The sequence below is a fragment of the Piliocolobus tephrosceles genome, chromosome 19, assembly GCF_002776525.5.
Source record: "Piliocolobus tephrosceles isolate RC106 chromosome 19, ASM277652v3, whole genome shotgun sequence".
NCBI lineage: Eukaryota > Metazoa > Chordata > Mammalia > Primates > Cercopithecidae > Piliocolobus > Piliocolobus tephrosceles.
The window spans coordinates 47,884,776-47,912,310 of NC_045452.1; the positions used below are offsets into that span (position 1 = coordinate 47,884,776).

General features: G+C 42.7%; 1 protein-coding gene across 4 annotated transcripts in view; it reads left to right on the forward strand.

The window, feature by feature from the left end:
• TIAM1 (TIAM Rac1 associated GEF 1) overlaps positions 1-27,535 on the forward strand; it is a 451,288-nt gene that overhangs the window by 385,347 nt on the left and 38,406 nt on the right. For 2 of the 4 annotated variants that reach the window (XM_023190306.1, XM_023190298.1), the window contains 2 exons: positions 1,932-2,156; positions 18,765-18,868. In XM_023190306.1, coding sequence (XP_023046074.1) covers positions 1,932-2,156; positions 18,765-18,868 — 329 coding nt within the window. Of the gene's footprint in view, positions 1-1,931; positions 2,157-5,539; positions 6,183-18,764; positions 18,869-23,063; positions 23,391-27,535 lie in introns of those variants that run through there. The other 2 variants (XM_023190314.2, XM_023190319.3) reach the window with 2 other exon arrangements.

Below are 27,535 nucleotides of genomic sequence, written 5' to 3' on the forward strand. Positions count from 1 at the left end.
ACCAACCCCCTTGCTCTGTTCTCAACAGATGCAGGAGTGATGTCCTTTCTGTTCTTCTGGTCCACAAACACGATCCCAACACCCGGCGTGTCTAGAAAGATATTGCGGGTATTTTATGTTAAATTTAGCTGTGAATTGGCCGGGCACGGTGGCTCACACCTGTAATCCCAGCACTTTGGGAGGCCGAGGCAGGTGGATCGCCTGAGGTGAGGAGTTCCAGACCAGCCTGGCTAACATGGTGAAACCCTGTCTCTACTAAAAATACAAAAATGAGCTAGGCATGGTGGTGCGCACCTATAATCCTAGCTACACGGGAGGCTGAGGCAGGAGAATCACTCAAACCGGGGAGGCGGAAGTTATAGCGAGCTGAGATCGTGCCATTGAACTCCAGCCTGGGCAACAAGAGCAAAACTCCATCTCAAAAACAAAACAGAACAAAAATTAGCCAGCCATGGTGGCACATGCCTGTAGTCCCACCTACTCAGAAGGATGAGACACGAGAACCTGGGAGACAGAGGTTGCAGTGAGCCAAGATCGTGCCACTGCACTCCAGCCTGGGCAACAGAGCAATACTTCGTTTCAGAAAAATAAATAAATAAATAAATAAATAAATAAAAATTTTAAAAAATTGTGGATCACCTGAGGTCAGCAGACCAGCCTGGCCAACATGGTGAAACCCTGTCCCTACTGAAAATACAAAAAATAGCCGGGCGTGGTGGTGAGTGCCTGTAATCCCAGCTACTCTGGACGCTGAGGCAAGAGAATCGCTTGAACCCGGGAGGCAGAGGTTACAGTGAGCCAAGATCACACCACTGCACTCCAGCCTGGGCAACAGAGTGAGACTCTGTCTCAAAAAAAAAAAAACAACAAACTGATTTCAGATGTTTTAGAAACCTGAATAAGGATGTCCAGGGCATGTGACTCTGTGAAGCTGGGAAGTGAGAACTTCTTTGTAGGGTCATTTTCTGCAGAATCTGAGTGGGATGCCCGAGGACCTCGAGGCTTCTCGTTCCTGCAATTTATCATTTGTCTTTGCCTGCCCTTCACTCACTCCGTTTTTCAAGTTGGTTTTTCCATATTGGTATATAAAATTAGAAATTGGGCTCCTTTTCTCTTCCTAGCTGAAAGGATTATTTTATTTTCTTTCATGTTCTTCCCAACCTCTCCCTTTCTCAGGCTGCTGGAATGTTCTTCCAGTGCTGGTTTGAACTGCACCTCAGTGTCTCAACTTCCTGTTCTTCTAGGTTGGGCTTGCTCATGGTCGTTCCCTTGGGTCGCAAACTTTGGCAGTTCCCCTAGCTGATCCTTTGGGGATCTACTGAAAGAGATTCATCCCAAGGTTCTGATGTAGTTTGAAAACAAAACAAAAAAGGGCAAAAATGATTGCATTGGGTTCTTGAAACTGTCATCTCTTAAGTGTACTTGGAATGAGACATCCTTACTTCTGTCCTCATAGCCAGAGTGAACACCCTGCATTTTGGTTCCACGGAAATAATCAATAGATATTAGCTGGCTGTGACTTGAGTGTGCACTGAGGCATGAACATGCACAAAACACAGTGATGGCAGTCATCAGAGAGCACTGTCATTCCACCCTCGCCCCGCCCGAAAAGTGTAGGAAGATAGCCTGAATTAATTAACATTTGTGAGAAATTGGCAGATGCTCGGAACACTTAGATTAACAAAGGAGTAAGTTCGTTTGCTTGATGTATGAAGGACCAGCTAGGCATGTTGTAACCTGCACATCTAGAACCTTCAGAATCTGAGGCCCATGTCCTCTCCTGAGGATCACTTCTGAGCACCGCAGCCTGTCTGCAGCCGCACCTGGGGCTGTGAGACCCACAGCAGGTGTGCCCTGTATAGCGGAGCTCCTAAGCTGTTGTGTTCTGATTATGTGTGTGAAATTAAAAATTTTCCATCTTGCGTTGGCAGGCCTGAAAGCAGGAGATGAGATTCTTGAGATCAATAATCGTGCTGCTGACGCCCTGAACTCTTCTATGCTCAAAGATTTCCTCTCACAGCCCTCGCTGGGCCTCCTGGTGAGGACCTACCCCGAGCTGGAGGAAGGAGTGGAGCTGCTGGAAAGCCCTCCCCACCGAGTGGACGGCCCTGCGGACCTCGGCGAGAGCCCCCTCGCCTTTCTCACCAGCAACCCAGGTATGACTGTGCAGGGTGGTGCTGGGGGTGAGTCTGAACTCCGTTCTGCCACGACCCGGGGAGTTTATCACGCGGCTTGTGTGTTTCAGTGAGTGCCTCTGTCTGGCAGGTGCTATAAAATGTGTGCACAAGATGTGCTGATGACTGGCCCTGCATTTCCTGTTGAAATTTCAAAGGCAAAGGGATCTTTATTTCTCATAGAACTGTTTTGCTACAAATCCATCTGTCACCCATGGGCAGCTTTATAGTGCTTCTGCTGTTTCTCATTTTGGAGAAAGGTGAATGTTTAGAGGCCTTTGTCTGTGGATAGAGATACGGAGGCACAGAAGTGTTGGGAATTGGGCCACGTGTGGTGGCTCACACCTGTAATCCCAGCACTTGGGAGGCGGAAGTGGGAGGATAACTTGTGGTCAGGAGTTTGAGACCAGCCTGGGCAACATAACGAGACTCTATCTGTATGGAAAAAAAAAAAAAAATGAGCTGGACATAGTGGAGAGCACCTGTGTTTCCAGCTCCTTGGGAGGCTGAGTCAGGAGGATTGCTTAAGCCCAGGAGTTTGAGGCTACAGTAAGCTGTGATTGCACCACTGCATTCCAGCCTGGGAGACAGAGGCCTGTCTCTTAAAAAAAAAAAAAAAAAACAAGTGCTGGGAATCACATAAGATGCTGAGACTAAGTCCTACCTTCTCTGTCGTCATCCTCCAAACCACCCAGCCCTGCTTTCCTACTGTCTGAGAGAAGGACATGAGTTGAGATGCTGAGGGCCCAGAGTGGAAATGTGTGCAGAGCTCTTGTTTGCTCTGTCTTTTGGACTTCTTCAACCTGAAGGCTGAACCTGAGCCCATCGGTGACCCCCCTGCCCTGCCCTTCCTTCCTCTCCCCCTCCTTCTGGCAACCTGTGCTCATTCTGCTAGAAGCAGTGTGAGTGCCACCTGCCTTTCGAAGTCTTCCTGTGACCCCACAGAGTTAGCTCTGTCCTCTGGGCCCCCACGACCCTGCACGTTTGACTTCCATGTGGGCTCTCATTAGATCACGCGATTCTTACTTGCCTGTGTCTCTCTTTTTGCCTAAATGTGTTTCCTGAGACTGGATTTATATTCCTCATTTTCGTCTTCCTGGCTCTTTACGTGTGGTTCACTGCGTGGGTGGCCCCGTCTTGTTCAGCAAGAGAGTGAGTGGATGATGGAACAGAGGAACGGCATAGATTGCTATCGTTGATTTCTCCATGACTGGGTTCTAGGGTTTGGGTTGATTTAGTAAGTTGGGGTTTTGTCATTATTTTCTCTTCTCAAAGCTTGGGATAAAAAAAAGAGGGTTCCGTTCAAAATCTGAAATGGAAGCCTCTTGGGGCCTTGGATATTCTTGCCCTGCTATTGTTTTTCAAATCGTTTTCTGAAGCTCGGCTTGCTGAGGAAGCGCAGGACCCCTCATTCTTTTGTTCATTGACTCCTTGGCATATTTTGACAAGTTGAAACTTCAGAAAATTGATTGCCCTGAGTTACAGTTGACTTCCTTGACTCATTATGTTATTGTGGTCCCCACATCCCAGTCATGTTTTTGAAAAGGACTCCAGTGAGTTGTGTACCCTTAATAAAGGAGAATGAAGACCATAAAGGCTGTTGTTTCATGTGACCACAAGATGGCAGGCTCGACCCCATCAAACGGTTCACAGCTACAGTTGTTTCTGGAATATGACTTTGAATGAGACATGTTATGTTAGATTAGATTATTTAAAGGATTTTATAAGCTTGCACCTATGTGCTATAAGCAACAGTGTGTACTCAACTTTCTTTGGATATTTTTCTTCTGTCTGAGCCCTTCTTCTGGGTTACAGATACGGAAAAAAAAAAAAAAAAAAAAAAAAAGGTTGGTAAACTACAACCCATAGGCTAAAAGCAGCCCACCACCTGTTTTTGTAAATAAAGTTTTATTGGAACACAGTCATGCCATTTATTTACACCTTGTCTCTGGCTCCTTTCCCTCTGCAATGGGAGAGTTGAGTAGTTGTGACAAGGACTGCAAAGCCAAAAATATTGACTCTATGGCCCTTTACACATAAAATTTGCTGTCCCCTAATGTAAAGTATGACTGAGATTGCTCACAATTTGTTTTTTTAAGGATAGCCACCGTTAATGTGTTGGTCTATTTCTTTCTTCTTTTTTTAAAAAAAAATCTATGTATGCATATGTACGTGTACGTGTGTTTGCTTAAAAATCTATTAAAATACATTTAATAGAGTTTAAAATGCATTGAATAAATCTTTACATGCATTTAAAAGATTTTTAAAATGCACTTTATATATATCTGTTTCAGAAATATCTGAGTATTTCTGTGTATACAGTTGCTGTCTGGTCTTTTGTGTGGTGGAGTTTTAAACAACTAGACTTTACACCTGACTACATGTTACCTCCTTCAGACCACTCGCCTTTGGAGGCTGTGCACTAAATCCATGGACCCTGCCATTATTTTGAAACACATTAAAACTACAATTTTGGGATCATCTTTGGAAGGTTTATTTTTTTTGTTTCAATTAAATGGCCGTAACTCGAAACTATTTTTTAAGTATTTATTTACTATGTGCCAGGCATGGAGCTGAAAGTATGATAATAAGTATGACTCAATTTTGTGCTCCAGTTTATGTTTTAGTGTAGTTTTTTGTTTTTTCATTTATCTTTTTTTTTTTTTTTTTTTTTAACGGAGTTTCACTCTTGTTCCAAAGGGTGGAGTGCAATGGCACCATCTTGGCTCACTGCAACCTCCGCCTCCTGGGTTCAAGCGATTCTCCTGCCTCAGCCTCTTGAGTAGCTGGGATTACAGGCACCTGCCACCTCACCTGGCTAATTTTTGTATTTTTAGTAGAGACGGGGTTTCACCGTGTTGGTTAGGCTGGTCTCGAACTCCTGACCTCAGGTGATCTGCCCACCTTGGCCTCCCAAAGTGCTGGGATTACAGGCATGAGCCACTGCACCCGGCCACATTGCTTTACCTCTTAAAATTTTGCAATTTTACAATCACCAAAAATCCTTCAGGATAGGCGTTAGGATTAGGGTTAGGGTAATTAATCCCAGCCCTTTGGGAGGTCAGGGCGGGCGGATCACCTGAGGTCGGGAGTTCGAGACCAGCCTGACCAACATGGAGAAACTCTGTCTCTACTAAAAATACAAAATTAGCCAGGTGTGGTGGCGCATGCCTATAATCTCAGCTACTAGGGAGGCTGAGGCAGTAGAATTGCTTGAACCCAGGAGGCAGAGGTTGCAGTGAGCCGAGATTGTGCCATTGCACTCCAGCCTGGGCAACAAGAGCGAAACTCTATCTAAAAAAATAAAAAAATTCCTTCAGAACAGAGTCTGCTTTGTCAAGTTAGGTGATCAGACTGACTCAAGAATAAAGCATGAAAGTAAAGCCACTGTTACTATTTAGTTTTTTTATTTTATTTATTTATTATTTATTTTTGGTAAGATTTCTAAACTGGCTTCAGAATTAGTAAATTTCGGAAGAATTTTCTGAATACTCTGGTCAAGTAGCAGCCCAATTGGACGTGCTGGCGGGGAGAAGGCACTTCAGTTCCCCACCTGGGTCTCTGCCTATCTACCTTCTAATTGCTTCTGCTTCCTAGTCCCCACTTAACAATGGAAGATAAAAGTGGAGGCAAGTAAACAGGATAAAATAACTGAAAGATTGCTCCGTGATGGGGCAGAGATAAGCAGTATCAACAGACAGCTGCAGTTAAAATAGAAAACAACCAAGAAAATTTTGTACAATGGGCAGGCTGGACTACAGCCTTAGTCTAAATTTAGAAGTAACTAAAAATAGGAAACATCCTGAGTGGCAGGTTTGAGGTTTTATGGGAGTAAGTTAAGGCGGATGATTGGTGTCCTTGACAGAGAGCCTTGCTGAGTCTCAGGGACCCTGGAGTCCACGTGAGTGCTGGCTGCTGCCTGGCTGCTGGAGGCTGGTCCTGCAGAGCTCCACCGTCTCACAAACTCAAGTGTGCAGACTTGGCCAGGTCCTCCCCTAAGAACCCTGAGTGAGTATGGGATTAGCTTGCAAAGTTGTATTGTTTCTGAACTGCTTTCTCATAGAGAGGTTTGTTTCTTCTATGTGGAAGCATCACAGCCTAGTGGCTAAGAGTAGGGCCTGGAACCAAGTTCTTTGGAACTTAGTCCATTTCTTTGGAACTCAGTCATTGGCCGGGGGGACAGAGTCTCACTCACCCAGCCTGGAGTGCAGTGGCAGGATCTCGGCTCACTGCAACCTCTGCCTCCTGGGTTCAACTGATTCTCCTGCCTCAGCTTCCCACATAGCCAGGATTATAGGCACCTACCACCACGCCCAGGTAAATTTTGTATTTTCAGTAGAGACCGGGTTTTACCATGTTGGCTGGGCTGGTCTCGAACTCCTGGCCTCAGGTGATCCACCTGCCTTGCCCTCCGAAAGTACTGGGATTATAGGCATGAGCCACCATACCTGGCCAGAATTCAGTCCATTTCTGTGTTCATCAGCTTCATGACCTTAACCTGGTCATGCTTAATCCCTCTGTGCCTCAGTGTCCTCACCTAGAAAATGGGGATAATGCCACACTATCATCTCACTGGGCTATTGTGAGGACTAAATGATGCATAAAAGTAAAGCGTTTAGAGTATTACCCAGTAAGCGCTCAATAGATGTTCTGTATATGAAGCCATTCTCTTATGGGGCACATGAGGATTCCCTGGCCTATGACCAGATACTGCTCTTTTTCAGTCTTCTCCCTGCCTTCGATGCCGCCTCAGTCTGTAACAGGTGAATTACCTGATAACTAAGTTTATGAATGACACCTTTTTATGTTTTCCTTTCTCAAGCAAAAAGAAATGAATTCTGAGGTTCCTGGGTCCTTTTTCAGAGCTCATGGAGTCATCTAGTCTGGGATGGGGTCTGCGTCTGCATTTGTTCTGGTGGTTGCTTCTAGTGTCCAGCCCTGCTTGGGAGCCACTGCCTTAGGTCACCAGCTCTTCCTGGTTATTGCTTCCCGCCCTTTTTCTTGTCTTGGTGGAATCATAAGACAATTGGAATTTTACAGTGACATGCAAACCTTCTCTAGTTTCTTGATCACATTTTGTGATCTGCTTCATTGAGATTTTTTTGTAATGAAAATTTTGTTAGGTGGTCCTGTAGTACATTCTCCATTCTCTCGTTCCTTGGTTTACGAGGGAAGCCTGTTGCATGGGTTGCCACGTGGGCTTAGAAAGCCAGGATCTGCATAAGGAGAGTCTATCCTGAGTGTTCTCTGTAAGACTCAGTTTCTTATCCTTGGCTGTTTGCCGTCCCTGAGTTCTGGTTGCAATCTTACTGGAGCTACTTTCATCTGTTTCGGTTTTTTTTAAAGCATTTGTTTTTGTACGTATTGGTAGGAAAAAAAGGGAAGGATGTCTAGGACAAAAAGATAGTTCCTTCAGTGGCTGTTTTTATAAAAAGATCTTAGCAGTGAAGGGGAAGCTAGGATAGGAAGTTGCAGAACTGTATTTGTGTGAGGTTTCAAAAAAGTCTCTCTTATGTTCTTGTGTGATTTATTTTGAATACTGATCTTATCTAGCGACATTAACAATCTGGGCTAGGTAAAGCTTTGCTGTGGGGAGCTGTCCTGTGTGTTGATGTTAGGCAGTACCCCCGCAAGCCACTACAAGACAATAGTCTGCCACCTCCCCAAGTTGTGCCCATCAAACATATCTTCAGACATTGCCAAAAGGCCACTGGGCAGCAAAATCTCCCCCAGTTGAGAACTACCGGCCTAATTTATTAAAAGGTATAGCTCTATCACCCTGTTAGGGAAATGTTGCAGGGAACATCAGTATAAGAAAGTAAAGCAAATCTAGATGTAAAATAGTTTTTAAAAAAAGTTTTATAGGCCGGGCGCAGTGGCTGACACCTGTAATCTCAGCACTTTGGGAGGCCGAGGCAAGTGGATCACCTAAGGTCAGGTGTTCCAGACCAGCCTGACCAATATGGTGGAACCCCATCTCTACTAAAAATACAAACATTAGCTGGGCGTGGTGGCACACGCCTGTAATCCCAGCTACTTGGGAGGCTGAGGCAGGAGACTCGCTCGAACCTGGAAAGTGAAGGTTGCTGTGAGCCGAGATTGCATCACTGCACTCTAGCCTGAGCGATGGAGGGAGACTCCGTCTCAAAAAAAAAAAGTTTTATAAAACATTTGAGAGAATTCCAACACAAATACCCTTTTATGGCCTTGTTTTTCTTTCTTACATCAAGGAGAAAGCAAAGAAAAAATAAATGCAGTTATGTAAAAGTAATTATGCAAAACCCCAGCTTTTATGCAAATTATAAGAATCATAGTTCAAGTGACACCATTAGTGTCTTTCCAAAGTTTCAAACGCCTGTTTCTCTCTCTCTTTGGGTTCACGTTCACTTTATTTTTGTGGTACATGCAGCTCTGCTGTGATTGTCCCTAGAATTCCACTTGACCAGTTGGGGCAAAGCAGGTACCTTTGGTTTACCTCAATGAGTAGCCCACAGGATTACATTAAAAGTGCCAGAGGCCAGGTGTTGGTTGTGGCTCACATCTGTAATCCCACCACTTTGGGAGGCTGAGGCGGGAGGATTACTTGAGCTCAGGAGTTTGAGACCAGCTTGGGCAACATAGTGAGACTTTGCCTCTACTAAAAATTTAAAAATTAGCCAGGCATGGTGGTGTGCACCTGTAGTCCCAGCTAATCAAGCAGCTGAGGCAGGAAGATCACTTGAGCACAAAAGGTTGAGGCTGTAGAGATCCTTGATCACACCACTGCGCTCCAGCCTGTGAGACAAGGCAAGACCCTATCTCTAAAAAAGAAAGTAACAGGCTGGGCACGGTGGCTCACGCCTGTAATCCCAGCACTTTGGGAGGCTGAGGGTGAGTCACCTGAGGTCAGGAGTTCGAGACCAGTCTGGCCAACACAGCGAAACCCTGTCTCTACTAAAAGTACAAAAAATTAGCCAGGAGTGGTGGCAGGTGCCTGTAATCTCAGCTACTCAGGAGGCTGAGGTAGGAGAATTGCTTGAACCGGGGAGATGGAAGTTGCAGTGAGCTGGGATCGCACCATTGCACTCCAGCCCGGGAGACAACAGCGAAACTCTGTCTCAAAAAAAAGAAAAAAAAAAGGTAACAATTTTAAAAATAATAAAAGTTCCAGCATTCTAAAAGCGGCTTCTTGTTCAAAAAATGGTTATTACTGCTACTGTGTTGGAGAAAGCCCAGTGCTTGTGTCTAACAGCAGGCCCGTGGCATGTGAAAGGCAATTAGGGCCGGCGCTGGAGTTGGAGAGTCAGACCCTTTGATAAACCTCAGGCGTGTCTGTCTGATGCCAAGTGGAAGCTTGTGCTCTGCAGTCCAGACCAATGTCCCTCCTGCAGGAAGTAGATTAAACAGCGTTTGTTGAACAGGAAAGGCCTCTGTGATAGCCGTGAAAGTCGAAGGCACCTTGCTTCAGAGCGAGGAATTGCCAAGTGCTGAGCACGGACAGCCGCTTGGTCTGCGTGGGCGGGACGTGCCTCTGTGCAGTACCCGTGAAGTGTGAGGTTCTATTTTGGTCTGATGTTCCATGGAGATGGCCTGGAGCTCGATTCTGAAAACCAAAGACAGTCAGGCGGCAGGGAGGGGCAGCAAAGGAAGAGGAACTGCACAGATTTCTCTTCCCACAAACAAATATGGTCCAGGGCTTCAGGTTCTCTGAAGTCTCACAGATACCCAGGCAGCACATGGTCCTCTGTTTGTTTGTCGATAACATTTGGAGCCTTGCGCGCCTGGTAAACTGTGGGCCTGCTGTGCTTCTTGTCACACAGCACATGGCCTGATTGGGTGGGCCCTGCTGGAGCCGGGGGCGGGGTAACTTCCACTGAGATTTGACTGATGACACCGTCAAATCCTGCATGTGAGAAAAACATGTTTCAGAGACTGAGATGCTCTATTTTGATATTTTTAAAGATTATTAATGTACTTTATATTTGACTTTCACAACAAGCTAACAGGATTAGTAAGTTTTTACGGATTTTTGAATTTCTCTCTATAGGAAACAAAGACTGAGATTTTGTGACATTTGATTAAAAAGAAGTTATTTTTTGTCTACCAAGTTCAAGTTGTAACGTTCCTTTCCTTTCTTTCTTTCTCTCTTTCTTTCTTCCTTTCTCTCTGTCTCTCTCTCTCTCTCTATTTTGGTTTGTTTTTTAGCTTTGTTGGAGGGGTGAGCGTTTATGCTGATCTTATTATGGGTGTTTATATGGAATTCTTAAAATCTTATAACAGTAAAATGACTGAAATGCAAAATAAGATTATGTCCTAACGGTTGAGTTCCAGCTAAATATCTTTAGAGACAGCGTCTAAGCTTTCTTTTGCCCCCACCCCCGGTCGGTCTTTTTCCATCAGGGATTTAAACTCAGGCATTTAAAAGACCTTTTAAAAATGTAGTGTTATAATTGTTTCTCTTTGTCAGTGTTTGAATTGGAAGATCTGCTTACAACACATTGTTAAGACATCTCACCAGGCCAGAATATTTTTTCTTCCTCCTTTAAGCTTAAGTCTCACATGGACTTGAAGGAAGCCAAAGTAGATGTGTCTAATCTGGGTAAATGAAAGGTAAATCTCAACGTAAACTTACACTAGTATGTTTGTACTTTCCCAAATCTCCTCATTGTCTGTCCTGCTAATGGTGTGTGGGAGGTACTGATTGCAAACATTTTCACAGTAACAAAAATATTATTAATGGAAATAACTTAAAAGGCAAAGCATTGATTTTACCTGTTCACAACAATGAATTTTATTTATAGCATTACCGCAGTTTTTTTTTTTTTTTTTTTCTTTCAAATAGAATTGGGGTTTCACTCTGTCACCCAGGCTGGAGTGCAGTGTCACAATCATGGTTCACTGCAGCCTTCAACTCCTAGACTCAAGTGATCCTACTGCTCTAGCCTTTCAGGAGTTTGGGATTACAGTTGGGAGACACTGCGCCTGGCTCTATGGAGGCTTTTGACTTGGCCTGTGGACCCTGTCTGAGAGGGTCCGCAGTCCTGCTCTGGGCTTCTTCATTCCCCGAGGCTTTGTCTCTCTAGATTGAGCCCTCTTCCCTCTCCCCTGGGCCCCTGCTGCATCCCTGGCCATGTCCTCGGTACCGGAATATGGACGGGCATTCTTCTTGCTCTGGCTGCTTCTTTGGCCACTACCAAGCCTTATCTTCAGCCTTCTCTCTCTGACTGGTAGCAGAGCTATCGTGCATTGTTTCCTGGTAAGTAGGTGGGGACAGGAATGTCCAGAACAAAGAAGATAATTCCTTCAATTTCTATCATTAGGGGAAAGCCTCTTGCCTACTACTGTTGTGAGTAGTGCAGGGGAAGCTAGAATAGGAAGTGGCTAAATTCTGTTTGTATGGGATTTAAAAACAAAAACAAAAAAACTTGACAATGGTGTCGTCTACACTTCTTAAGCTGGGAGTGTTTAGAGAAGGCCCTAAAGTATGGGAGTAAGAACAATGCCCTTTCCCACTTGAATTCCCTCTTCCTGCCATGCTGGTGTCTCTCCTCAGCTTCCTTGAAGTGTACCACTGTCAACTCCTGCCTTTCTGGTTTTCTTGTATCATGAAATTCCCCCTAATCACTTACTGGTTATCTCCTACCATGCAACAAACTTGCTCACTGTTCTGTGGCTCAGCAGTTTGGGCTGGGCTCAGCTGGTTGGTTGTTCTGACCTTCCCTGGAGTCATTCATGTGGCTCTGTGATCCAGTGGCTTGACTGGGGCTGGAGGGTTTAAGATGGCCTAACTCACTCCCACGTACGGTGACTAGATAGCTGGGCCTCCTCTCCTTGGGGTCTCTCATTGGAGGCTAGCTTGAGATTTCTTTGTATGGTGGGCTCAGAGTTCCCAGCAGGGCAAGATCAGAGACTACAAAGTCACGTGAGTCCTTGGCTCACAATTGACATATTATCTCTTAAGTTGCATTCTGTTGGTCAAAACAAATCACACCACCAGCCCAAATTCATGGAATGGCAAAATAGACACAAAAGTCTGTGCTTAAAGAGATGAAGTAAATAATCACTGTCATCTTTGCAAATGGTCTGCTACAAACTGCATTGCCTATTTTAATTCATTTTATTCAGTTAAGTGTAGAAAACATGACATACGGGGATAAAAAATATATATGCTTTAGAATCAGATACACCTCCAGTTATTGATTTGTAGGAGTTCTTTTATATTTTAGATGTTAATATTTTGCTAGTTATATGTACTGAAGATAACTTTTTCAGTCTGTAACATGTCTTCTTGTATTTATGGTGCCTTTTTACAAACAAAAGTGTGTAATTTCAGCAAAATCTGAATTTTCAATCTTACATGGTTTGTACTCTTTATATCTTGTTTAAGAAATCTCTCTCGGCTGGGCGCGGTGGCTCAAGCCTGTAATCCCAGCACTTTGGGAGGCCCAGACGGGCGGATCACGAGGTCAGGAGTTCGAGACCATCCTGGCTAACACGGTGAAACCCCGTCTCTACTAGAAAGTACAAAACGCTAGCCGGGCAAGGTGGCTGGTGCCTGTAGTCCCAGCTACTTGGGAGGCTGAGGCAGGAGAATGGCGTAAATCCGGGAGGCGGAGCTTGTAGTGAGCTGAGATCCAGCCGCTGCACTCCAGCGCAGGCGACAGAGCGAGACTCCGTCTCAAAAAAAAAAAAGAAATCTCTCTCTCCCCTGAAGTAATAAACACTGTCTTCTATATTTTCTTCTAAAAGATTTACAGTTTGGGCTATTCACATACTGATTTATATCTCTGGTACTGATTTTTATGAATGGTGTGAGTTAGTATCCAATGTTATATTTCTTCATATGGCTACTGTCCTAGCATCATTTATCAAATATTCTGTTCCTTTGTCACTGGTTTGCAATGGCACAACTGCTGTATTTCACATTTCCATATACAGATGGCCCCACTTTTTTTTTTTGGTTTTTTTTGAGATGGCGTTTCACTCTGCTGCCCAGGCTGGAGTGCAGTGGCACAGTCTCAGTTCACTGTAACCTCCGTCTCCTAGGTTCAAGTGATTCTCCTGCCTCAGCCTCCTGCGTGGCTGGGATTATAGGTGTGTGCCACTACGCCTGGCTAATTTTTGTATTTTTGTTAGAGATGGGGTTTCACCATGTTGGTCAGGCTGGTCTCGAACTCCTGACCTCATGATCCGCCTGCCTCGGCCTCCCAAAGTGCTGGGATTACAGGTGTGAGCCACCACACCTGGCCAGATGGTCTCCAATGTATGATGATTTGACTTAATGATTTTTTGACTTTGCGATGGGTTTATTGAGGCATAACCCCATCATAAGTTGAGGAACATCTGCATGGGATAGAGGCACTGTTTCTGAGCTCTCTGTTCTGTTAGCCTGTTCTGCACTGCTTTAGATTACTGTGTTTTTACAATATGTTTTGAGATCTGGTAGGTAAAATCCCCTAATCTTGTTTTTCTTTTTTAAAACTGTCTTTAGTGTTACTGGCCATTTTTTCTTTCATAAAATATTTAGTTCCAAGAAAAATGTTGCCATTGTGGTCTGCATCCATACAGATTCTTTGGTATTGCTTAAAACTTATACTGTGGCCTGATGTGTGGCCAATTTGCATAAATTGCTAATTTTCATGGAAAATGTATATTCACCAATTTCTTGGGTATGGGTTTGAAATGCATTCATGACTCAAGCTGTATAATTACTGATGTTTACGTCTTCGGTATCCTGACTAATCGATTGTGTCTGACATTTTTGAAACTTTCTCTATGTTTGCCTAATATAGTTTTTCAACCTTTTAATCTTCTGTGTCTTTTATGTTTAAGTCTATCACTTCCATATAGCATGCAGCTGGGGCTTTGCTTTGCACTGTTTTTTTCTAGAATCTAAACATGAAATTTAAGTATTACGTTAGGCCGTCTTACATTTATTTAGAATATCCACGTATTTTTATTTGTTTCTATTATCTTGTTTTGCTCAATTTGTCTCGCTTGTTTTTCTTTTCCTTTCCTGTCCTCTTCCAGGTTGCATTTATTAATTCTGCTTTCTCCTTTCAACCTATATAATCTATTTCTGTTCTTTTAGTGGTTGATCTTAAAATTTTAACGTGATTATTAACAGAAACCAAAGTTAGTGTTTCTAGTTCCCTCTTGCATAAAATTATGAAATGGCTTTAAATATAATCATTTCCACCATTGTTTTAGTTGCAGTTTGTATTTTTTTTGCCCCCAAGTACCTTTTTTGGGGAGTTGGGGCGGGAGGGTTGTCGTATATACTAAGACTTACCTGTGTGTGTATCAGCTGTTTATCATTTTCACTTGTGTACCAGATCTTTCTTTCCCCACCTGAAAGTACATCCTTTAGAGAACTTTTTCAGTGAGATTCTGTTCTTGGTAAACTTTCTCATTCTTTGTTTCTCAAAAGTCTTTATTAAAGTCTCTTTCTTGGATAATATTTTAGCTGAAAATGCAATTCCATTTTGATAGTTTTAACATTTGAAGATTTCTTTAGGAGCTCTAGTAAGGTAATGTCTTCAGATAGATGTTCTAGTCTTTTCTCATTTCGTCATTTACATCTCATCTATTGAGTGTTTCATTTCATTGGTTATAGTTTCTATTTCTAACATTTCTATTAATTTACTTGATGTTTTTTGAAATTATCTCTTTCTTCTTCTGTTCTGTTACTATTATTTTTGAGATGGAGTCTCACTCTGTCTCCCAGGCTGGAGTGCAATGGTGCAGTCTTGACTCACTGCAACCTCTGCCTTCCGGGTTCAAGCGATTCTCCCGCCTCAGCCTCCGAAGTAGCTGGGATTACAGGCACGTGCCACCACCCCCGGCTAATTTTTGTATTTTTAGTAGAGACGACATTTTCACCATGTTGGCCAGACTAGTCTTGAACTCCTGACCTCAGATGATCCACCTGCCTCAGCCTCCCAAAAGTGCTGGGATTACAGGCATGAGCCACCGTGTCCGGCCCCCTTTCTTCTTCTTTTAAAAAAGTATTTTAAGCATACTTATATGATATTCTACATCTGATCATTGCGGTATCATTCCTTGGGGGTCTGATTTTGTCCGTTATTGTGTCTGTTGCTTCTTGCTCATAGTGATGCGTTGCCTCTTGTGTTTTATAATATGGGATCGTGGGTCCTTGTTTGACCAAGCTCTATCTCTGGGTATTATGTGATATCATCATTAAGGGTGAAATCTTCCAGAGTAGATTTGTTTTTGCTCCTACCAGATGCCTTGGAATGCAAACACATGAAGTCAGTCCTACGACTGGAATCTCAGGCAACAGGCCAAGCCCTGTGGCTCATGCCTGTAATCCCAGCACTTTGGGAAGCCGAGGCGGGCAGATCACCTGAGGTCAGGAGTTCAAGACCAGCCCGGCAAATATGGCAAAACCCCATTTCTACTAAAAATACAAAAATTAGCCCACATGGTGATGGGCTCTGTAATCCCAGCTACTCAGGAGGCTGAGGCAGGAGAATCAATTGGACCCAGAGGGTGGAGGTTGCAGTGAACTGAGATCACACCACTGCACTCCAGCCTGGGTGACAGAGTGAGAATCCGTCTCCCAAAAAAAAAAAAAAAAAAAAAAAACTCAGGGAAGAAACCTGCTGTGTTCCCTTTCCACTCTCCTACCCCGAAGTGTAGGTAGAATTCCTTTTTCCATCTCTTTTTCTTTTACCAGTGAGCACTTTTTTCTTGTAGTCTATGTCTTTTTAGACTGAGGGGTGTAGCCCCTCAGGGGAACCGTATGAATGTGGGAAATTCACTTCTAACTCCAGAAGTTATATTGACCCAAGCCCTGTTTTCTGTATCATGTATCGTGGGCTTACAGTTAAAACCAAAGGCTCCAGGGCAGTGGGTCTCAAACTGGATGGTGCTGCTGTTGGAAAATGTGTGGGTGCATTTTTGATTGTCACAGTGGCAATCAAGTCCTAATCGTTTGGTGCTCGGAAGCCAGGGAGCCTAGTGCCAAGTGTCCCTACCAAGTGCACAATTCTATCCCAAAAGAGTTGTCACCCTGCTAACACTAACAGGTTCTCACACCCTTTGGGAAATACTGCTTTAGGGCTTGGGGATTGATGGATATACTTAGGCTGCCATAGCATGGACACTACCCTCCTTCCTTTGTCAACTTTATCATCTTCATTTGGGCTTTGGACAGTTTTTGGAGCCCAGCTTTGTTTAAGAAAGGCATTTGTTTTAGTTTATTTAGCATTTCTAAGTGTTTTGTAGAAGTAGATTTATTTGTTTGCTCTTCAGGAAACCTGGCTCTCACAGTATTATTAAAAAATGAAAATCCAACCGGGCACTGTAGCTCATGCCTGTAATCCCAGCACTTTGGGAGGCCGAGGTGGGCGGATTCAGGAGTTCAAGACCAGCCTGACCAACATGGTGAAACCCTGTCTCTACTAAAAATACAAAAGTTAGCTGGACATGGTGATCGGCGCCTGTAATCCCAGCTACTCGGGAGGCTGAGGCAGGAGAATCACTTGAACCCAGGACGCAGAGGTTGAAGTGAGCTGAGATTGCACCACTGCACTCCAGCCTGAGTGACAAGAGTGAAACTCCGTCTCAAAACCAAAAACAAAAACAAAGGAAAATCCTTTTATTTGCTTTCCCACTATTTCATGAGGATCAGCTATCCTAGGCATTGTGAGCAATGGGATGTGCAGGGTTACAGCATTTCTCTGCACAGTCTATGGGTTGTTCAACTCCAGGAGGTTGTGATTCTGCAGACCACAGTGTGAAGGGGGCCCCTGTCCGTCGTGCCTCCTGGCTGCTCTGGACGTCGCACTGAGGATGCTGTCGTTCCTGTGATCAGAGCACTGAGTGCTGTTGCCATTGTGTTCCCACATGAGCTGGTCAGCTGTTCCAGATCAGGGACGAATACCTGTACCTAGGTCATTGCCCCCGTGCAAAATATTCAAGCACTTTTGCTTCGACAATGACAGTTGACATAGATGATATCTGCCAAGTTAGCCGAGCTTCCTTCTTTGACCACTATCACCTTAAGAGCAAGTAATGAGTGATCCAGTAATGAAAACAAACACAAGAAAATCCAAGAGCCAGAGCCAGAAGGTGGGGAAACAGACAGAAACCTCTAAGCCGTTCAGGGTACACTCAGTCAGTGCTTCATTCCAGAGAAGAAGGGGCCAGTAGGAGGTAGCATGGGTGCCAGGTTTGCTCGGAGGCCCACTTCCTCCCTAACTTTCCTGGCCAGTGTGGACCTGAATAGAAAGTGTTGCCAAGCAGCTTATGTGTCATTGGAGCAAGGCAGCCACTTTGCAGACTGAATCTTTGATCTAAAGCATCAGAGGCTCCTTTTGCTCCCATTTCTTCTCTTTCCTTCTCTCTTGTCTGGTTATATTGATAGTGCTCTAGTCCATGATCCAGTGCTTCATATTGTAGGACAGTGATACTCAAACTACTGTCTTCTCAGCTGCAACTAGAGAAAGTTTTTGATGTTCTGGAGTCTTTCTATTCCAAGTGTGGCCCGTGGACCTGCAGTTTTGGTTAGTATCATTCGGAGCTGGTAAGATATACAGAATGTTAGGCCCAACCCCATGCCTGCTGAATGGGAATCTGCATTTCACATGTTCCCCTGGGGATCCAGATCCTCCATCAGTTTGAGAAGCACCCCAGGGGAAAGTGATCCTCACATTCTCTTCTCAATGCAGAGAACCACTGTAGAGAACCACTGTGGTAGGCACTCAGTAAATAGCAAAGGAAGAAAGTTGCTTGCAGTTTTGCATAGAATATCCTGGGACGAGCAGGTATTATAAGATGTTTATAGTTTGCCAGACTTGGCAAAAACAGACGTTGCAGGATTTTTCAGGTAATGGATATGGGACAGTCATTTTTTTGGTTGTACTGTTCTCAGTATGGCTTATGTAATTATTTTAGTAATTAATGAATTAATTAATTTGCTAATTGTAAAATCAACAAAACCAGTTAATTTTTTAGTATATATATGTATTCTTTTATTATAAACTATTATTGTCTTAGCTTAGGCTGCTATAACAAAATACCGTAAAATGAGTGGCTTAAGCAACAGTCATTTATTGCTTATGGTTTTAGAGCCTGGGATTCCCAATCATCTGGGTACTAACCAATTCAGTTGCCTGATGAGGGCTCTTTTCCTGGCTTACAGACAGCTGCCTTCTTACTGTGTCATCACATGGTGGAGAGAGAACAAACTCTGGTTTCTGTCTCTTCTTACAAGGACACTAATCTCATCCATGGGACCTCACCTTTATGACCTCATCTAAACTTAATGATTTCCCAGACATCCCTCTTCTAACTACTATTGCAATGGGGGGTAGGTCTTCAACATAAAAATTTATATAGCGGGAGACAAAGACATTCAATCCACAATTATTATTTATGATGAAAAATATAAAGTAATAATACTAGTTCTAACAGTAACAACTATCATTTGAATTTGATTGAGCCAAGGTGATGGAGCTTGTACTTGGAGGGTCTTACAGTATGTGTACACGTTGTGAGCGGGATTCCTTGTCCCCCTCACACAGGGTTGGCTTTTAACCCTGTTGACCACGTTGACCCACATTTTCTTCTGATTTCATGTGACAGGGCACAGCCTCTGCAGCGAGCAGGGCAGCAGTGCTGAGACCGCTCCAGAGGAGACCGAGGGGCCAGATTTGGAATCCTCAGATGAGACTGATCATAGCAGCAAGGTGAGAGATTTTCATTTTCACATCCCATGCCTTGAACCACTGAAGAGTCACAGCTGACAACGTCACCTACACAGCTGTATGTGGTTACCAGGCCTCTCTATGGAAGAAGTGTTTTTACTTCTGAGATGTTTCTGCATAGCAGGATATGAAATCCAAATTACAGCCTTGGTAACAAACCTGTATGTGAGAATATAGAGCAGAAATTACTCGTAGTGAAATAAAATCCCTTTTCTTTAATTTCTGCCACTGCTGGAGCTCCCAGTTAATGCCATAATTTTTTGCCATTTCCTTATTACATCTTCATTTGTGTAGGATGAAACAGCATCCAAAGTATGTGAGATTCAGTCAGCTATGCTTTCTTGCTACTTAGGGTTTCTGTAATGAACTCCTTTTGTTTTTTTTTTTTTTTTTGAGAGACGGAGTCTCGCTCTGCCGCCCAGGCTGGAGTGCAGTGGCTGGATCTCAGCTCACTACAAGCTCCGCCTCCCGGGTTCCCGCCATTCTCCTGCCTCAGCCTCCCGAGTAGCTGGGACTACAGGCGCCGCCCTCACGCCCGGCTAGTTTTTTGTATTTTTAGTAGAGACGGGGGTTTCACCATGTAGACCAGGATGGTCTCAATCTCCTGACCTCGTGATCCGCCCGTCTCGGCCTCCCAAAGTGCTGGGATTACAGGCTTGAGCCACCGCGCCCGGCCCTGAACTCCTTTTGAATTACCTGCGTTCAGCTCTTGTTAAAAGTGAGCAACTTTTATGTTAAAAGTGAGCCACTTTTATGTTAAAGGGAAAGAAACCGTATTTTAAAATTAATCAAATACACTTTCCCTTAGTTGAACATAGTAAGAAAGTTCTTCTCTTTGGTGCAAGACACTGAAATTGTTGCCCATAATTTATCATGCGTCTGTTCCACTTCATAAAGTGTTCCATGGGTCAGCAGCCTCTTTTCACCGCAGTCTTCAAAACACAACCCAACTTGAAACCTCTGTGTTACCTGAATCCAAAAGACACACCCCCCGCCACCCCCGCCAAAAAAAAGCAACTGCGTGTGATTATGTTTCTATACTTATCTTTTTCTATAATGTTGTTGAGATATTTATATTCCTCTGTGATCTCAATTTTTTGCTTGACACTTACTAGTCACTTAACCTAAGCAAATCATGTGACTTTATACCTTTGTTTTCTAATCTGCAAGATTAGGGTGATTCTTGCCTTTGCTTGGAGATTGGATTTTTGGGTGGGTCAAATAATATAACTATGAGAAAGCACATTGATAACTGAAAAATGCTTTCGAATCATAAACTATTATTTTGAAAACCTACGTTTGTACATTTCCTGTTTTGATTCCCTCTGTATGTGTATATTCTGTAGTACTTTCTTGTGTGCACATATTTGATTCTTCAGTGTCTTTTATCCATATTTGTTTCTCTTGACTGACTGTAGGATCTTCGTTCTCAGCGTCCTTTTAAGTTGGGCACAATATAAAAGCAACATTATTTGAAAGCAACATTAATTATTTATAGACTGAAAGGCATTATGTTGTTGGTTGTTAATTAAAAAGCAGATCATTGGAAATGCAGATGTTTCCTTTTAAGGCAAATTTAAAAAACCAACTGCTTAAAGTTACTTTTTATTTAGGTGACCCTTACATTTCTTTTACCCACTTACTTTTGTGGGGTCGGTCAGTTGTCCTCAGGAGAAACACATATTTCTATACTGATGTAAGACAATTTGAAGGGTAACTATTAAGTTACTGTATTATGGGAACTACAAATATTAATTTTCAATTTCTAACTGGATTTAGGCAAACAGCTACTTTTCCTGTATCTAAACATTTATTTCTGAACACTTAAAAAGTATTGGATCCAAAATGATTGGATCATTTTTCCTTTACCGTAATAGTCAGTGTTCTCATCTCCTTGTGGATTTTGAGAGAGATCGTTTCCGTGTTAAATATAGTGAGTCATGAGGTCATACACAGAGTCCTGTATAATGTGAGGGTCTGGCAGTGGGGAGGACGGAAGAGGCTCCAGGGCTTTGTTGACTGGTCCCATGTGTCACTCCGACTCCATGGTTCTTTTTCCAGAGAACAAGGCTCTTGAACTTATCGGAACACAAAGGGTCAAATATAGAAATAGATGGTGCCGTTTGAAGATTTTCTTGCAGGAATTCTTAGTGGGCTTTCTAAAAAGCGACAGAATTTTCTCAAAATTATTGACAAGCTACGCAGGAGGCTGAGACAGGAGAATTGCTTGAACCTGGGAGACGGAGGCTGCAGTGAGCCGAGATCACGCCACTGCACCACTCCAGCCTAGGAGACAAAGTGGGACTCCATCTCAAAAAAAAAAAAAAAGATTTAGAAGTTTGGGTGGTGATTTGAATATCTTTGAAGATCATGCAGTAGACTGCATTCAAGCTGTAAGTTGGTATTTCATTCTGCTAGGTTGGATGTGGGGAGCATTGTGTGTCCGAAATACTTCCTAGTTTTGCTTTGATTCAGACTTCATCTTCTTTATTTGAAAGTTTGTCATGCAACCCAAATTAGTTAGCTAAAATAACCTTTGGTCAATTAAATTTCTCACTTAGGATATTTGAACACAAAAAGCTTAAATGAGCAGTTCTTGGTGACTGGGTTCTACTGTGTGTTACTAATAATAAATGAGAAGTAATACTTATTTAAGGGCTTGTATATATTAAGTACTGTTCTATATAAACTCATCTTAGCCTTACAACACCCTTGAGAGAGACACTATTATTTGCCCTGTTTTATAGATGAGGGCACTAGAACAGAGAGGTTAAGCGACTTGCTGAAGGTCACACAGCTCTGTAATGACAAAACCAGGATGCAAGCCCAGTTTGCTCCAGGTCTTGTGCTGTTAATGGCTGTGTTAAAACTACTTTGTGTCCAGACTGTTAACATCTGGTGTTAAATACCAGGCCTCATAAAAAGACGGCATTAATTTATTAGTGGTGCTGTAGGCCATTTATATATACAGCCATAAACCACTTAAATTTTTTCCTAATACTTAATATTTCTGTGTGTCTCTTTTTATGATTTAAAGTAAGAGCAAGCAAACACCTTAAGTTTCTTGATTAAGGCTAAATATTTTTTGATGCATCTCCTATATAAGTGTGAAATTTTTCTTGAGAATAAACTGAAAATTAATTTTGAAATCATTAGCTGTCTAAACTTAGAAGCATGATTTAGCCTTGTCTGAATGCACCAGGCTGAGTGTAGAGATGTAAATATGTAAATAACTAAATAAACAGAAACAAATAATCACTTTTTATTCCAGCTGAATATGTTAGAGCTGTTAATTTTGTTTAATATTCTTGGTTTCTTTCTAAATGGGCTGTTATGCATAATATTGGTCAGGATAAAGAAAAAGCATGTTAGAGTTTTGTGTTTTTCACTTGTATTGAATAGCAGTTTTTGCTATATGTGGCCTTTCAGAGTTGAGAAAGTAAATAATTGTATGCTTGTTGTTGAGTGTGGTGGTACTGGAATGTCACAGTCACTGGGGAGGTGTGGAGGAACATCACACTGCAGGGACAGTCTAGCAGCCTTTCTCTTTCTGAGCCACCTCCTTTCTCCTGTGACTGTGGGTGACAACCTCAAAAAGCCTCATCACCGCTGGCTACTTTTTTCTCTGCTTCTCATTGAAAACTCTTGTTTCTGGAAATGAATGCTAATTAGCTTCAGGGCAGCGCGGTCATGTGTCATGCATTCCAGGCCTCCTGGCAGCTGTGATTTTGTTTTCCATTTAGCAAATGTATTAGAATAATTTTCAGGACATTTCCATTAAGAATGGCTTTTTTTCTTTCTAATCCGTATTGTTTTTGTCTCAGAAATGTCTGCTTTTATAACAAAGCATGAGTGGAAAAATGTGAAACTATCAACTGTTAAACATACACACACACACACACACACACACAACTTTTTTTTAGTTGCCTGCTCTTGACTCAGTGTGGAATGCCTTGAAAGTCGTCGGAGCCAGGCAGGTTTAATATTCCTGTGCAGTGCAGGATGCTGGCCAATCAGCTGATCTCGGACTGCAGGGCAGAGACGCTTGCATCCCGGGGAGGCATTTTATGCTTTGTTTTCTTGCCAGTTTCAGCTCTCCCTTTTTGGAACTTTAGTTGTTTAGCCAGGTGAAATCAAAGCCTGAGTTCTAGTCCACAGTTTAGCCTTTTGACAGCTTCCCAGAGGGCAGTGGTGGGAAACGAGTACAGCTCTGGGGTTGCACCGTCGCTGTCCTTGCTGCGTTGAGACGTGGCCGTAGATTTTCATGGGAAAACCAGCATGGGACGTCCATATGAGAGGATGCTCTCTTCGGAGCTAGGAGGCGTTTGGTGCTCTGGGAATATTTTAAGAAACTTCTGTCTCCGTGCTGAACACGTCAGGTGGTAGAATTAATTACCATGAGAATACATTCCTGATGATGTCTGCACTGTGGAAAATAAAGCGCAAGCCCAGGATTGAAAACAATGACAAGTCCGGTGACTCTATGTATCGAACACTTCATCTGGTGAGCGCCTTTGCTGTTTGAATCCTGTCTTGCTAGGTTTGATTATGTTATGACTTTCTAGCTCAGTTGTTTTTCAGTCCAAATGACAGTGATTATACCTTTCCCATTTCTCCATATTCTGTCCTTTTACCCTCTGGATCCCATTGTTCATAAAGTCTGTATTGTAGCTTTTGGTGGGGAGGTTGGGAGTTGGTATGGAGTTGAATTTGCCTAACGTCTTTACATTTTTCTACTCTTTCTTACTTAAATGGCAGAAAGCTGTAATCTGCATTTTTTCTGTTTATTTAATTGTCAGTTGCAATTTTTGCCTTTGTTTTGGTTATTGAGATTTTGATTGTGTCTTGCGTTATGTGCATGGCGAGACTCTCCCATCCCCCCTCAGAACGGGCAGTCTGAGTGATCGGCAGGGAGGTCTGGAAATAGGATGTTCAACTTGTTTCCTTTTATAAGGCTTGAGGTGTTTTTGACTTTATTTCTGCTTCCTTGAGAGGGAGATAGATATAGAAGGGTTGGCTCAGGGGACGTGTTACTGGTTTGACGGCAACTGACCTATTTGAACAGGTCTATTCCTACAGTAACTGTTAACTCTCCAGTAAGGAAGTGTAGTGGGGTAATGGCAAGAAATAATTTAGCAAACTCAGGTTCAACCTTTTGATAGTTTATTATTAATAGCGCAGTCTGTCGACCATTAGATGTTGTGTCATTTAATCAAACTTAAACTTCTACAGCGCGTGCACCTGATTTGCTCACATAAGCCTTCTTCCTTCTTGGATATTTCTTCTTTGAAGTTGATTCAACAGGAAACTGAAAAGGTGATTGAGAACTGTAGGGATTACCATTGTACATCAATGTCTCTGAAATTATGGAGCGCATTGTCCCCAAAAAAAGCTTAAGTAAAGGCTATAAGATTTTAGGCCACTCTGGCCCCTTTTAAATCTGTGGGATGTGTTAAATCGGTCAGACTCAAAGAACAGTTTTAGAACTGTGAACTCATCCAGAGTTAGAAATTGCCTTTGGTGGTTGCATAACAGGAAGAGCTTAAACAGCTGGGTGGCTTGAGTTGATAGTGTGTACTTAAAAGTCTACCCCCCTCTTTTTGTACTTTCTTTTCATCTTCCACAGGAGGAAAGCAGCATTCTAAACATTGAGAATCACGCTGGTCTCAGTAAAGTGGCCCATTTCCTCTTACCATTGTCCTCTCCTTGTCTGTATGTTGGTTGGATAATTCTTAGTCCTGACAGTGGAAGAGCTCTGCTACCCTTTAACAGTTTTAAACTCTCAAAATGCCTGTAAGTGCTTTTTTGGTTTCCAGGGTGACTGATTACACTCCTCAAGCAGGGGAGAGGTTTGTATTTGCCCCACTGGAGAAACCTGGTCTGTCTTCCCCTTGCTGGAGCCCTAAGCTGCTTGTCCCACATCCAGGATACTTGGCTTTTGGGAGCATGTTGGGAACCTCCCATTGAGGCGACCTTTCTGGGCACCTGTGGCGACACGCTTGGTGTGGGAATGACTAGGATGCCATCTCTAACACTCAATGGTGGAGCGGGGCAAGGCCCTGAACCCAGCTCCTCCTACATTCTACATCGTGGCTAAGCTGCATGGCGACGGGCCTGATGGATTTTGATGTAAAGAAGTTTGGCCACAGTAAAGAGGGAGGGGGATTTAAAAGCTGAGCCCCACAGTATGGAAAAATCTCCAGCTTAGAGGTATTCTAAAGAAAACCTGCATTTCATAATTCCTTCCAAAAAAAAAATTGGGGGGGGTATTATTTTAATCAAACAGAATTTTCAAACTTGATGACATCCTTTTGTTTCCAAGCAAATTTTAAGAGCCTTATATATAACACCCCCTTAACAACATGTATGTGCATTATAACTTGTAATTATGCATATGATACCTTTTTATTCTTTATTCAAATAACGTGCAGTTGACAGCAAAGAGATTACATCCATCTGGACTCAGTTCCTTGTGCCGCACCTGAGGGTTGGTGCCTTGAGTCTTAAATGGGATTGCCAGTGGGGAAACCATTTGTCTCTTGCTCAGCTTGAGAGACCACTCAGCTAAGTGTATCCCAGGCTTAGGTTGTATGTAAGGAAGGGACGTTTAAGGCTGTGAAATGTCCAAAAAGGACCCAAGGGAATTTTAGCTGTCCCCTGAGATGCTAAAGGTGTTTCCTAATATAATCCAGAACTTAGCTCTGGCTGTCTGAGGGTGAGATTGGGGTAGGAGACAGCTGGATTTAGAGTACTGAAGCCCTAGCCTGCATCCTACTAACCTGAGCTCACCCCACACGCCTGCTTCACACTAAGGATGCCAAACCTCAGAAGTGGTAAACTTTACATAGACCAAGTCAGAAACCCTGTTCACACTCTTAAAAATGGAATTCTCAAAGTATTTGTGGTAGAACAGATGGAATGAAAACCCATTGATGAGGTGTGAATTGGAAGCATAAAGGAATATGTTAGATTCCTTTGTCTTTTGGATTTCCTGCCTTTGATATGTGTCAGATCCCCATGTTTGTAACGTTTTGCCTTTTGTGAATCACCAATTTCACACGGGCAGTTTGCCTAAATGATAAAAGGTGTGCTGTGCCTCTATGGCAGGTCCTCAGATAACGTTTTGTTCAACATCATTTCATTATAACGTTTATGTGAAAAAAATTGATTTCTGACCAGGACCACTGTCTACGTGGAATTTGCATGTTCAATCCAGGTCTTCGTGGGTTCTCTCTGGGTACTGAGTTTGCTCTCACGTCCCAAAAACAGGCACGTGGGATGAATTGGCATGTCTCTGTGTGTGTGTGTGTGTGTGTGTGTGTGTGTGTGTGAGCTGTCAAGATAGGCTCCAGTCACCCATGATCCTGAGCTGGAATAAGTAGGTTGGAAAATGAGTGAATAAATGAATACAAATCATTATAAAATAAAAATTTGTAAAGTATACAATCATACAAATGCATAGCAGTAAACTATGCAGTACAAAAGTATTCAGAGATCCTGCCAAAGTTGTTCTTGCTGGTTTTTGAACTGCATGGTGGTAGGAGGTGCTCCTTAAAATTTTTGCTTTGCAAACGTTTATTGCTTGACTTAACCCATTACCGCTGTGACCACTATCACTCACCAGTTCACCAACAGTTGGGTAAATAGTTCTCTTAACTTGTTTTTATTTATCTTACTTAAATGTATATCTAGCTTACATTTATTTCAGTGTTTAATATTCAGAGTCTTTTGGTCTTTATTTAGAAGTGTGGTGATTTTTTTTTTTTTTTTTTTGTGACCAGAAATGTGCTATCGGAACTTAACTTGTTTGTATCAATTAGCCTACGGCAAAAATGGTTTCTTTATGCCATTTAAAGTCAATTTCTAAGAACCTATAAACCATGTGAAGTAAGGACTCACTGTATTAAACTGCAGTGAAGGATGTAGTTGCTGTCAGCAGTAGCTTTCCTATTATTTCTGTGAAAAACAGACAGCTGTGGTTACAGTTGGAACCTTTAGAAAAGCATGGTATAAACAGAGGTGCCAATTATACATTTGTTGTATTAGATGCCTTTGCCAGGTACCAAATCAAAGCAACCAAGGAGAGTTTGGGATCAGATAAGGGCAGAGAACAGTTAGTTGTCAGCTGTTACCACTGTCTGTCCATGGATTTTCATTTTGTGAAGGGTTTGCTTTCTTTCTCATTATGACTATGTTATAATGAGTTTTCTATTACAGTTATCACTGGATCATCTAAAAGGCACATGAAGATTTTTGCTAAAATGGATGTATTTGTTCCTTTGTAATTTTTAAGACAAAGCCCTACTTGACTGTATATTTAATGATGGTTTTGAGTTAGTGAAATTCTAGCATAACTAAATAAAATTGTTTAGTTTATTTCTACTGAAACAAGCTTTGATCAAAAACACATCGTTTTTCTTTTTTAACAGCCCTGTTGAGATATAATTTACATACCATACAGCTCAGCCCATTTTCGTCAATTTTTCCAGTCAGTTACCTAAGGGAAAATTGTTTGTGGGGTTATTCAGTGTCAGAAACATGCATTTCTACAGGAAACACTGGATAGTGCCACTGAGAGGTGACTGACACCTTCTGGCATGTAAGACCAGGGTTAGTGCTAGCAACAAATAAGCTGTGGTGATTCTAAGA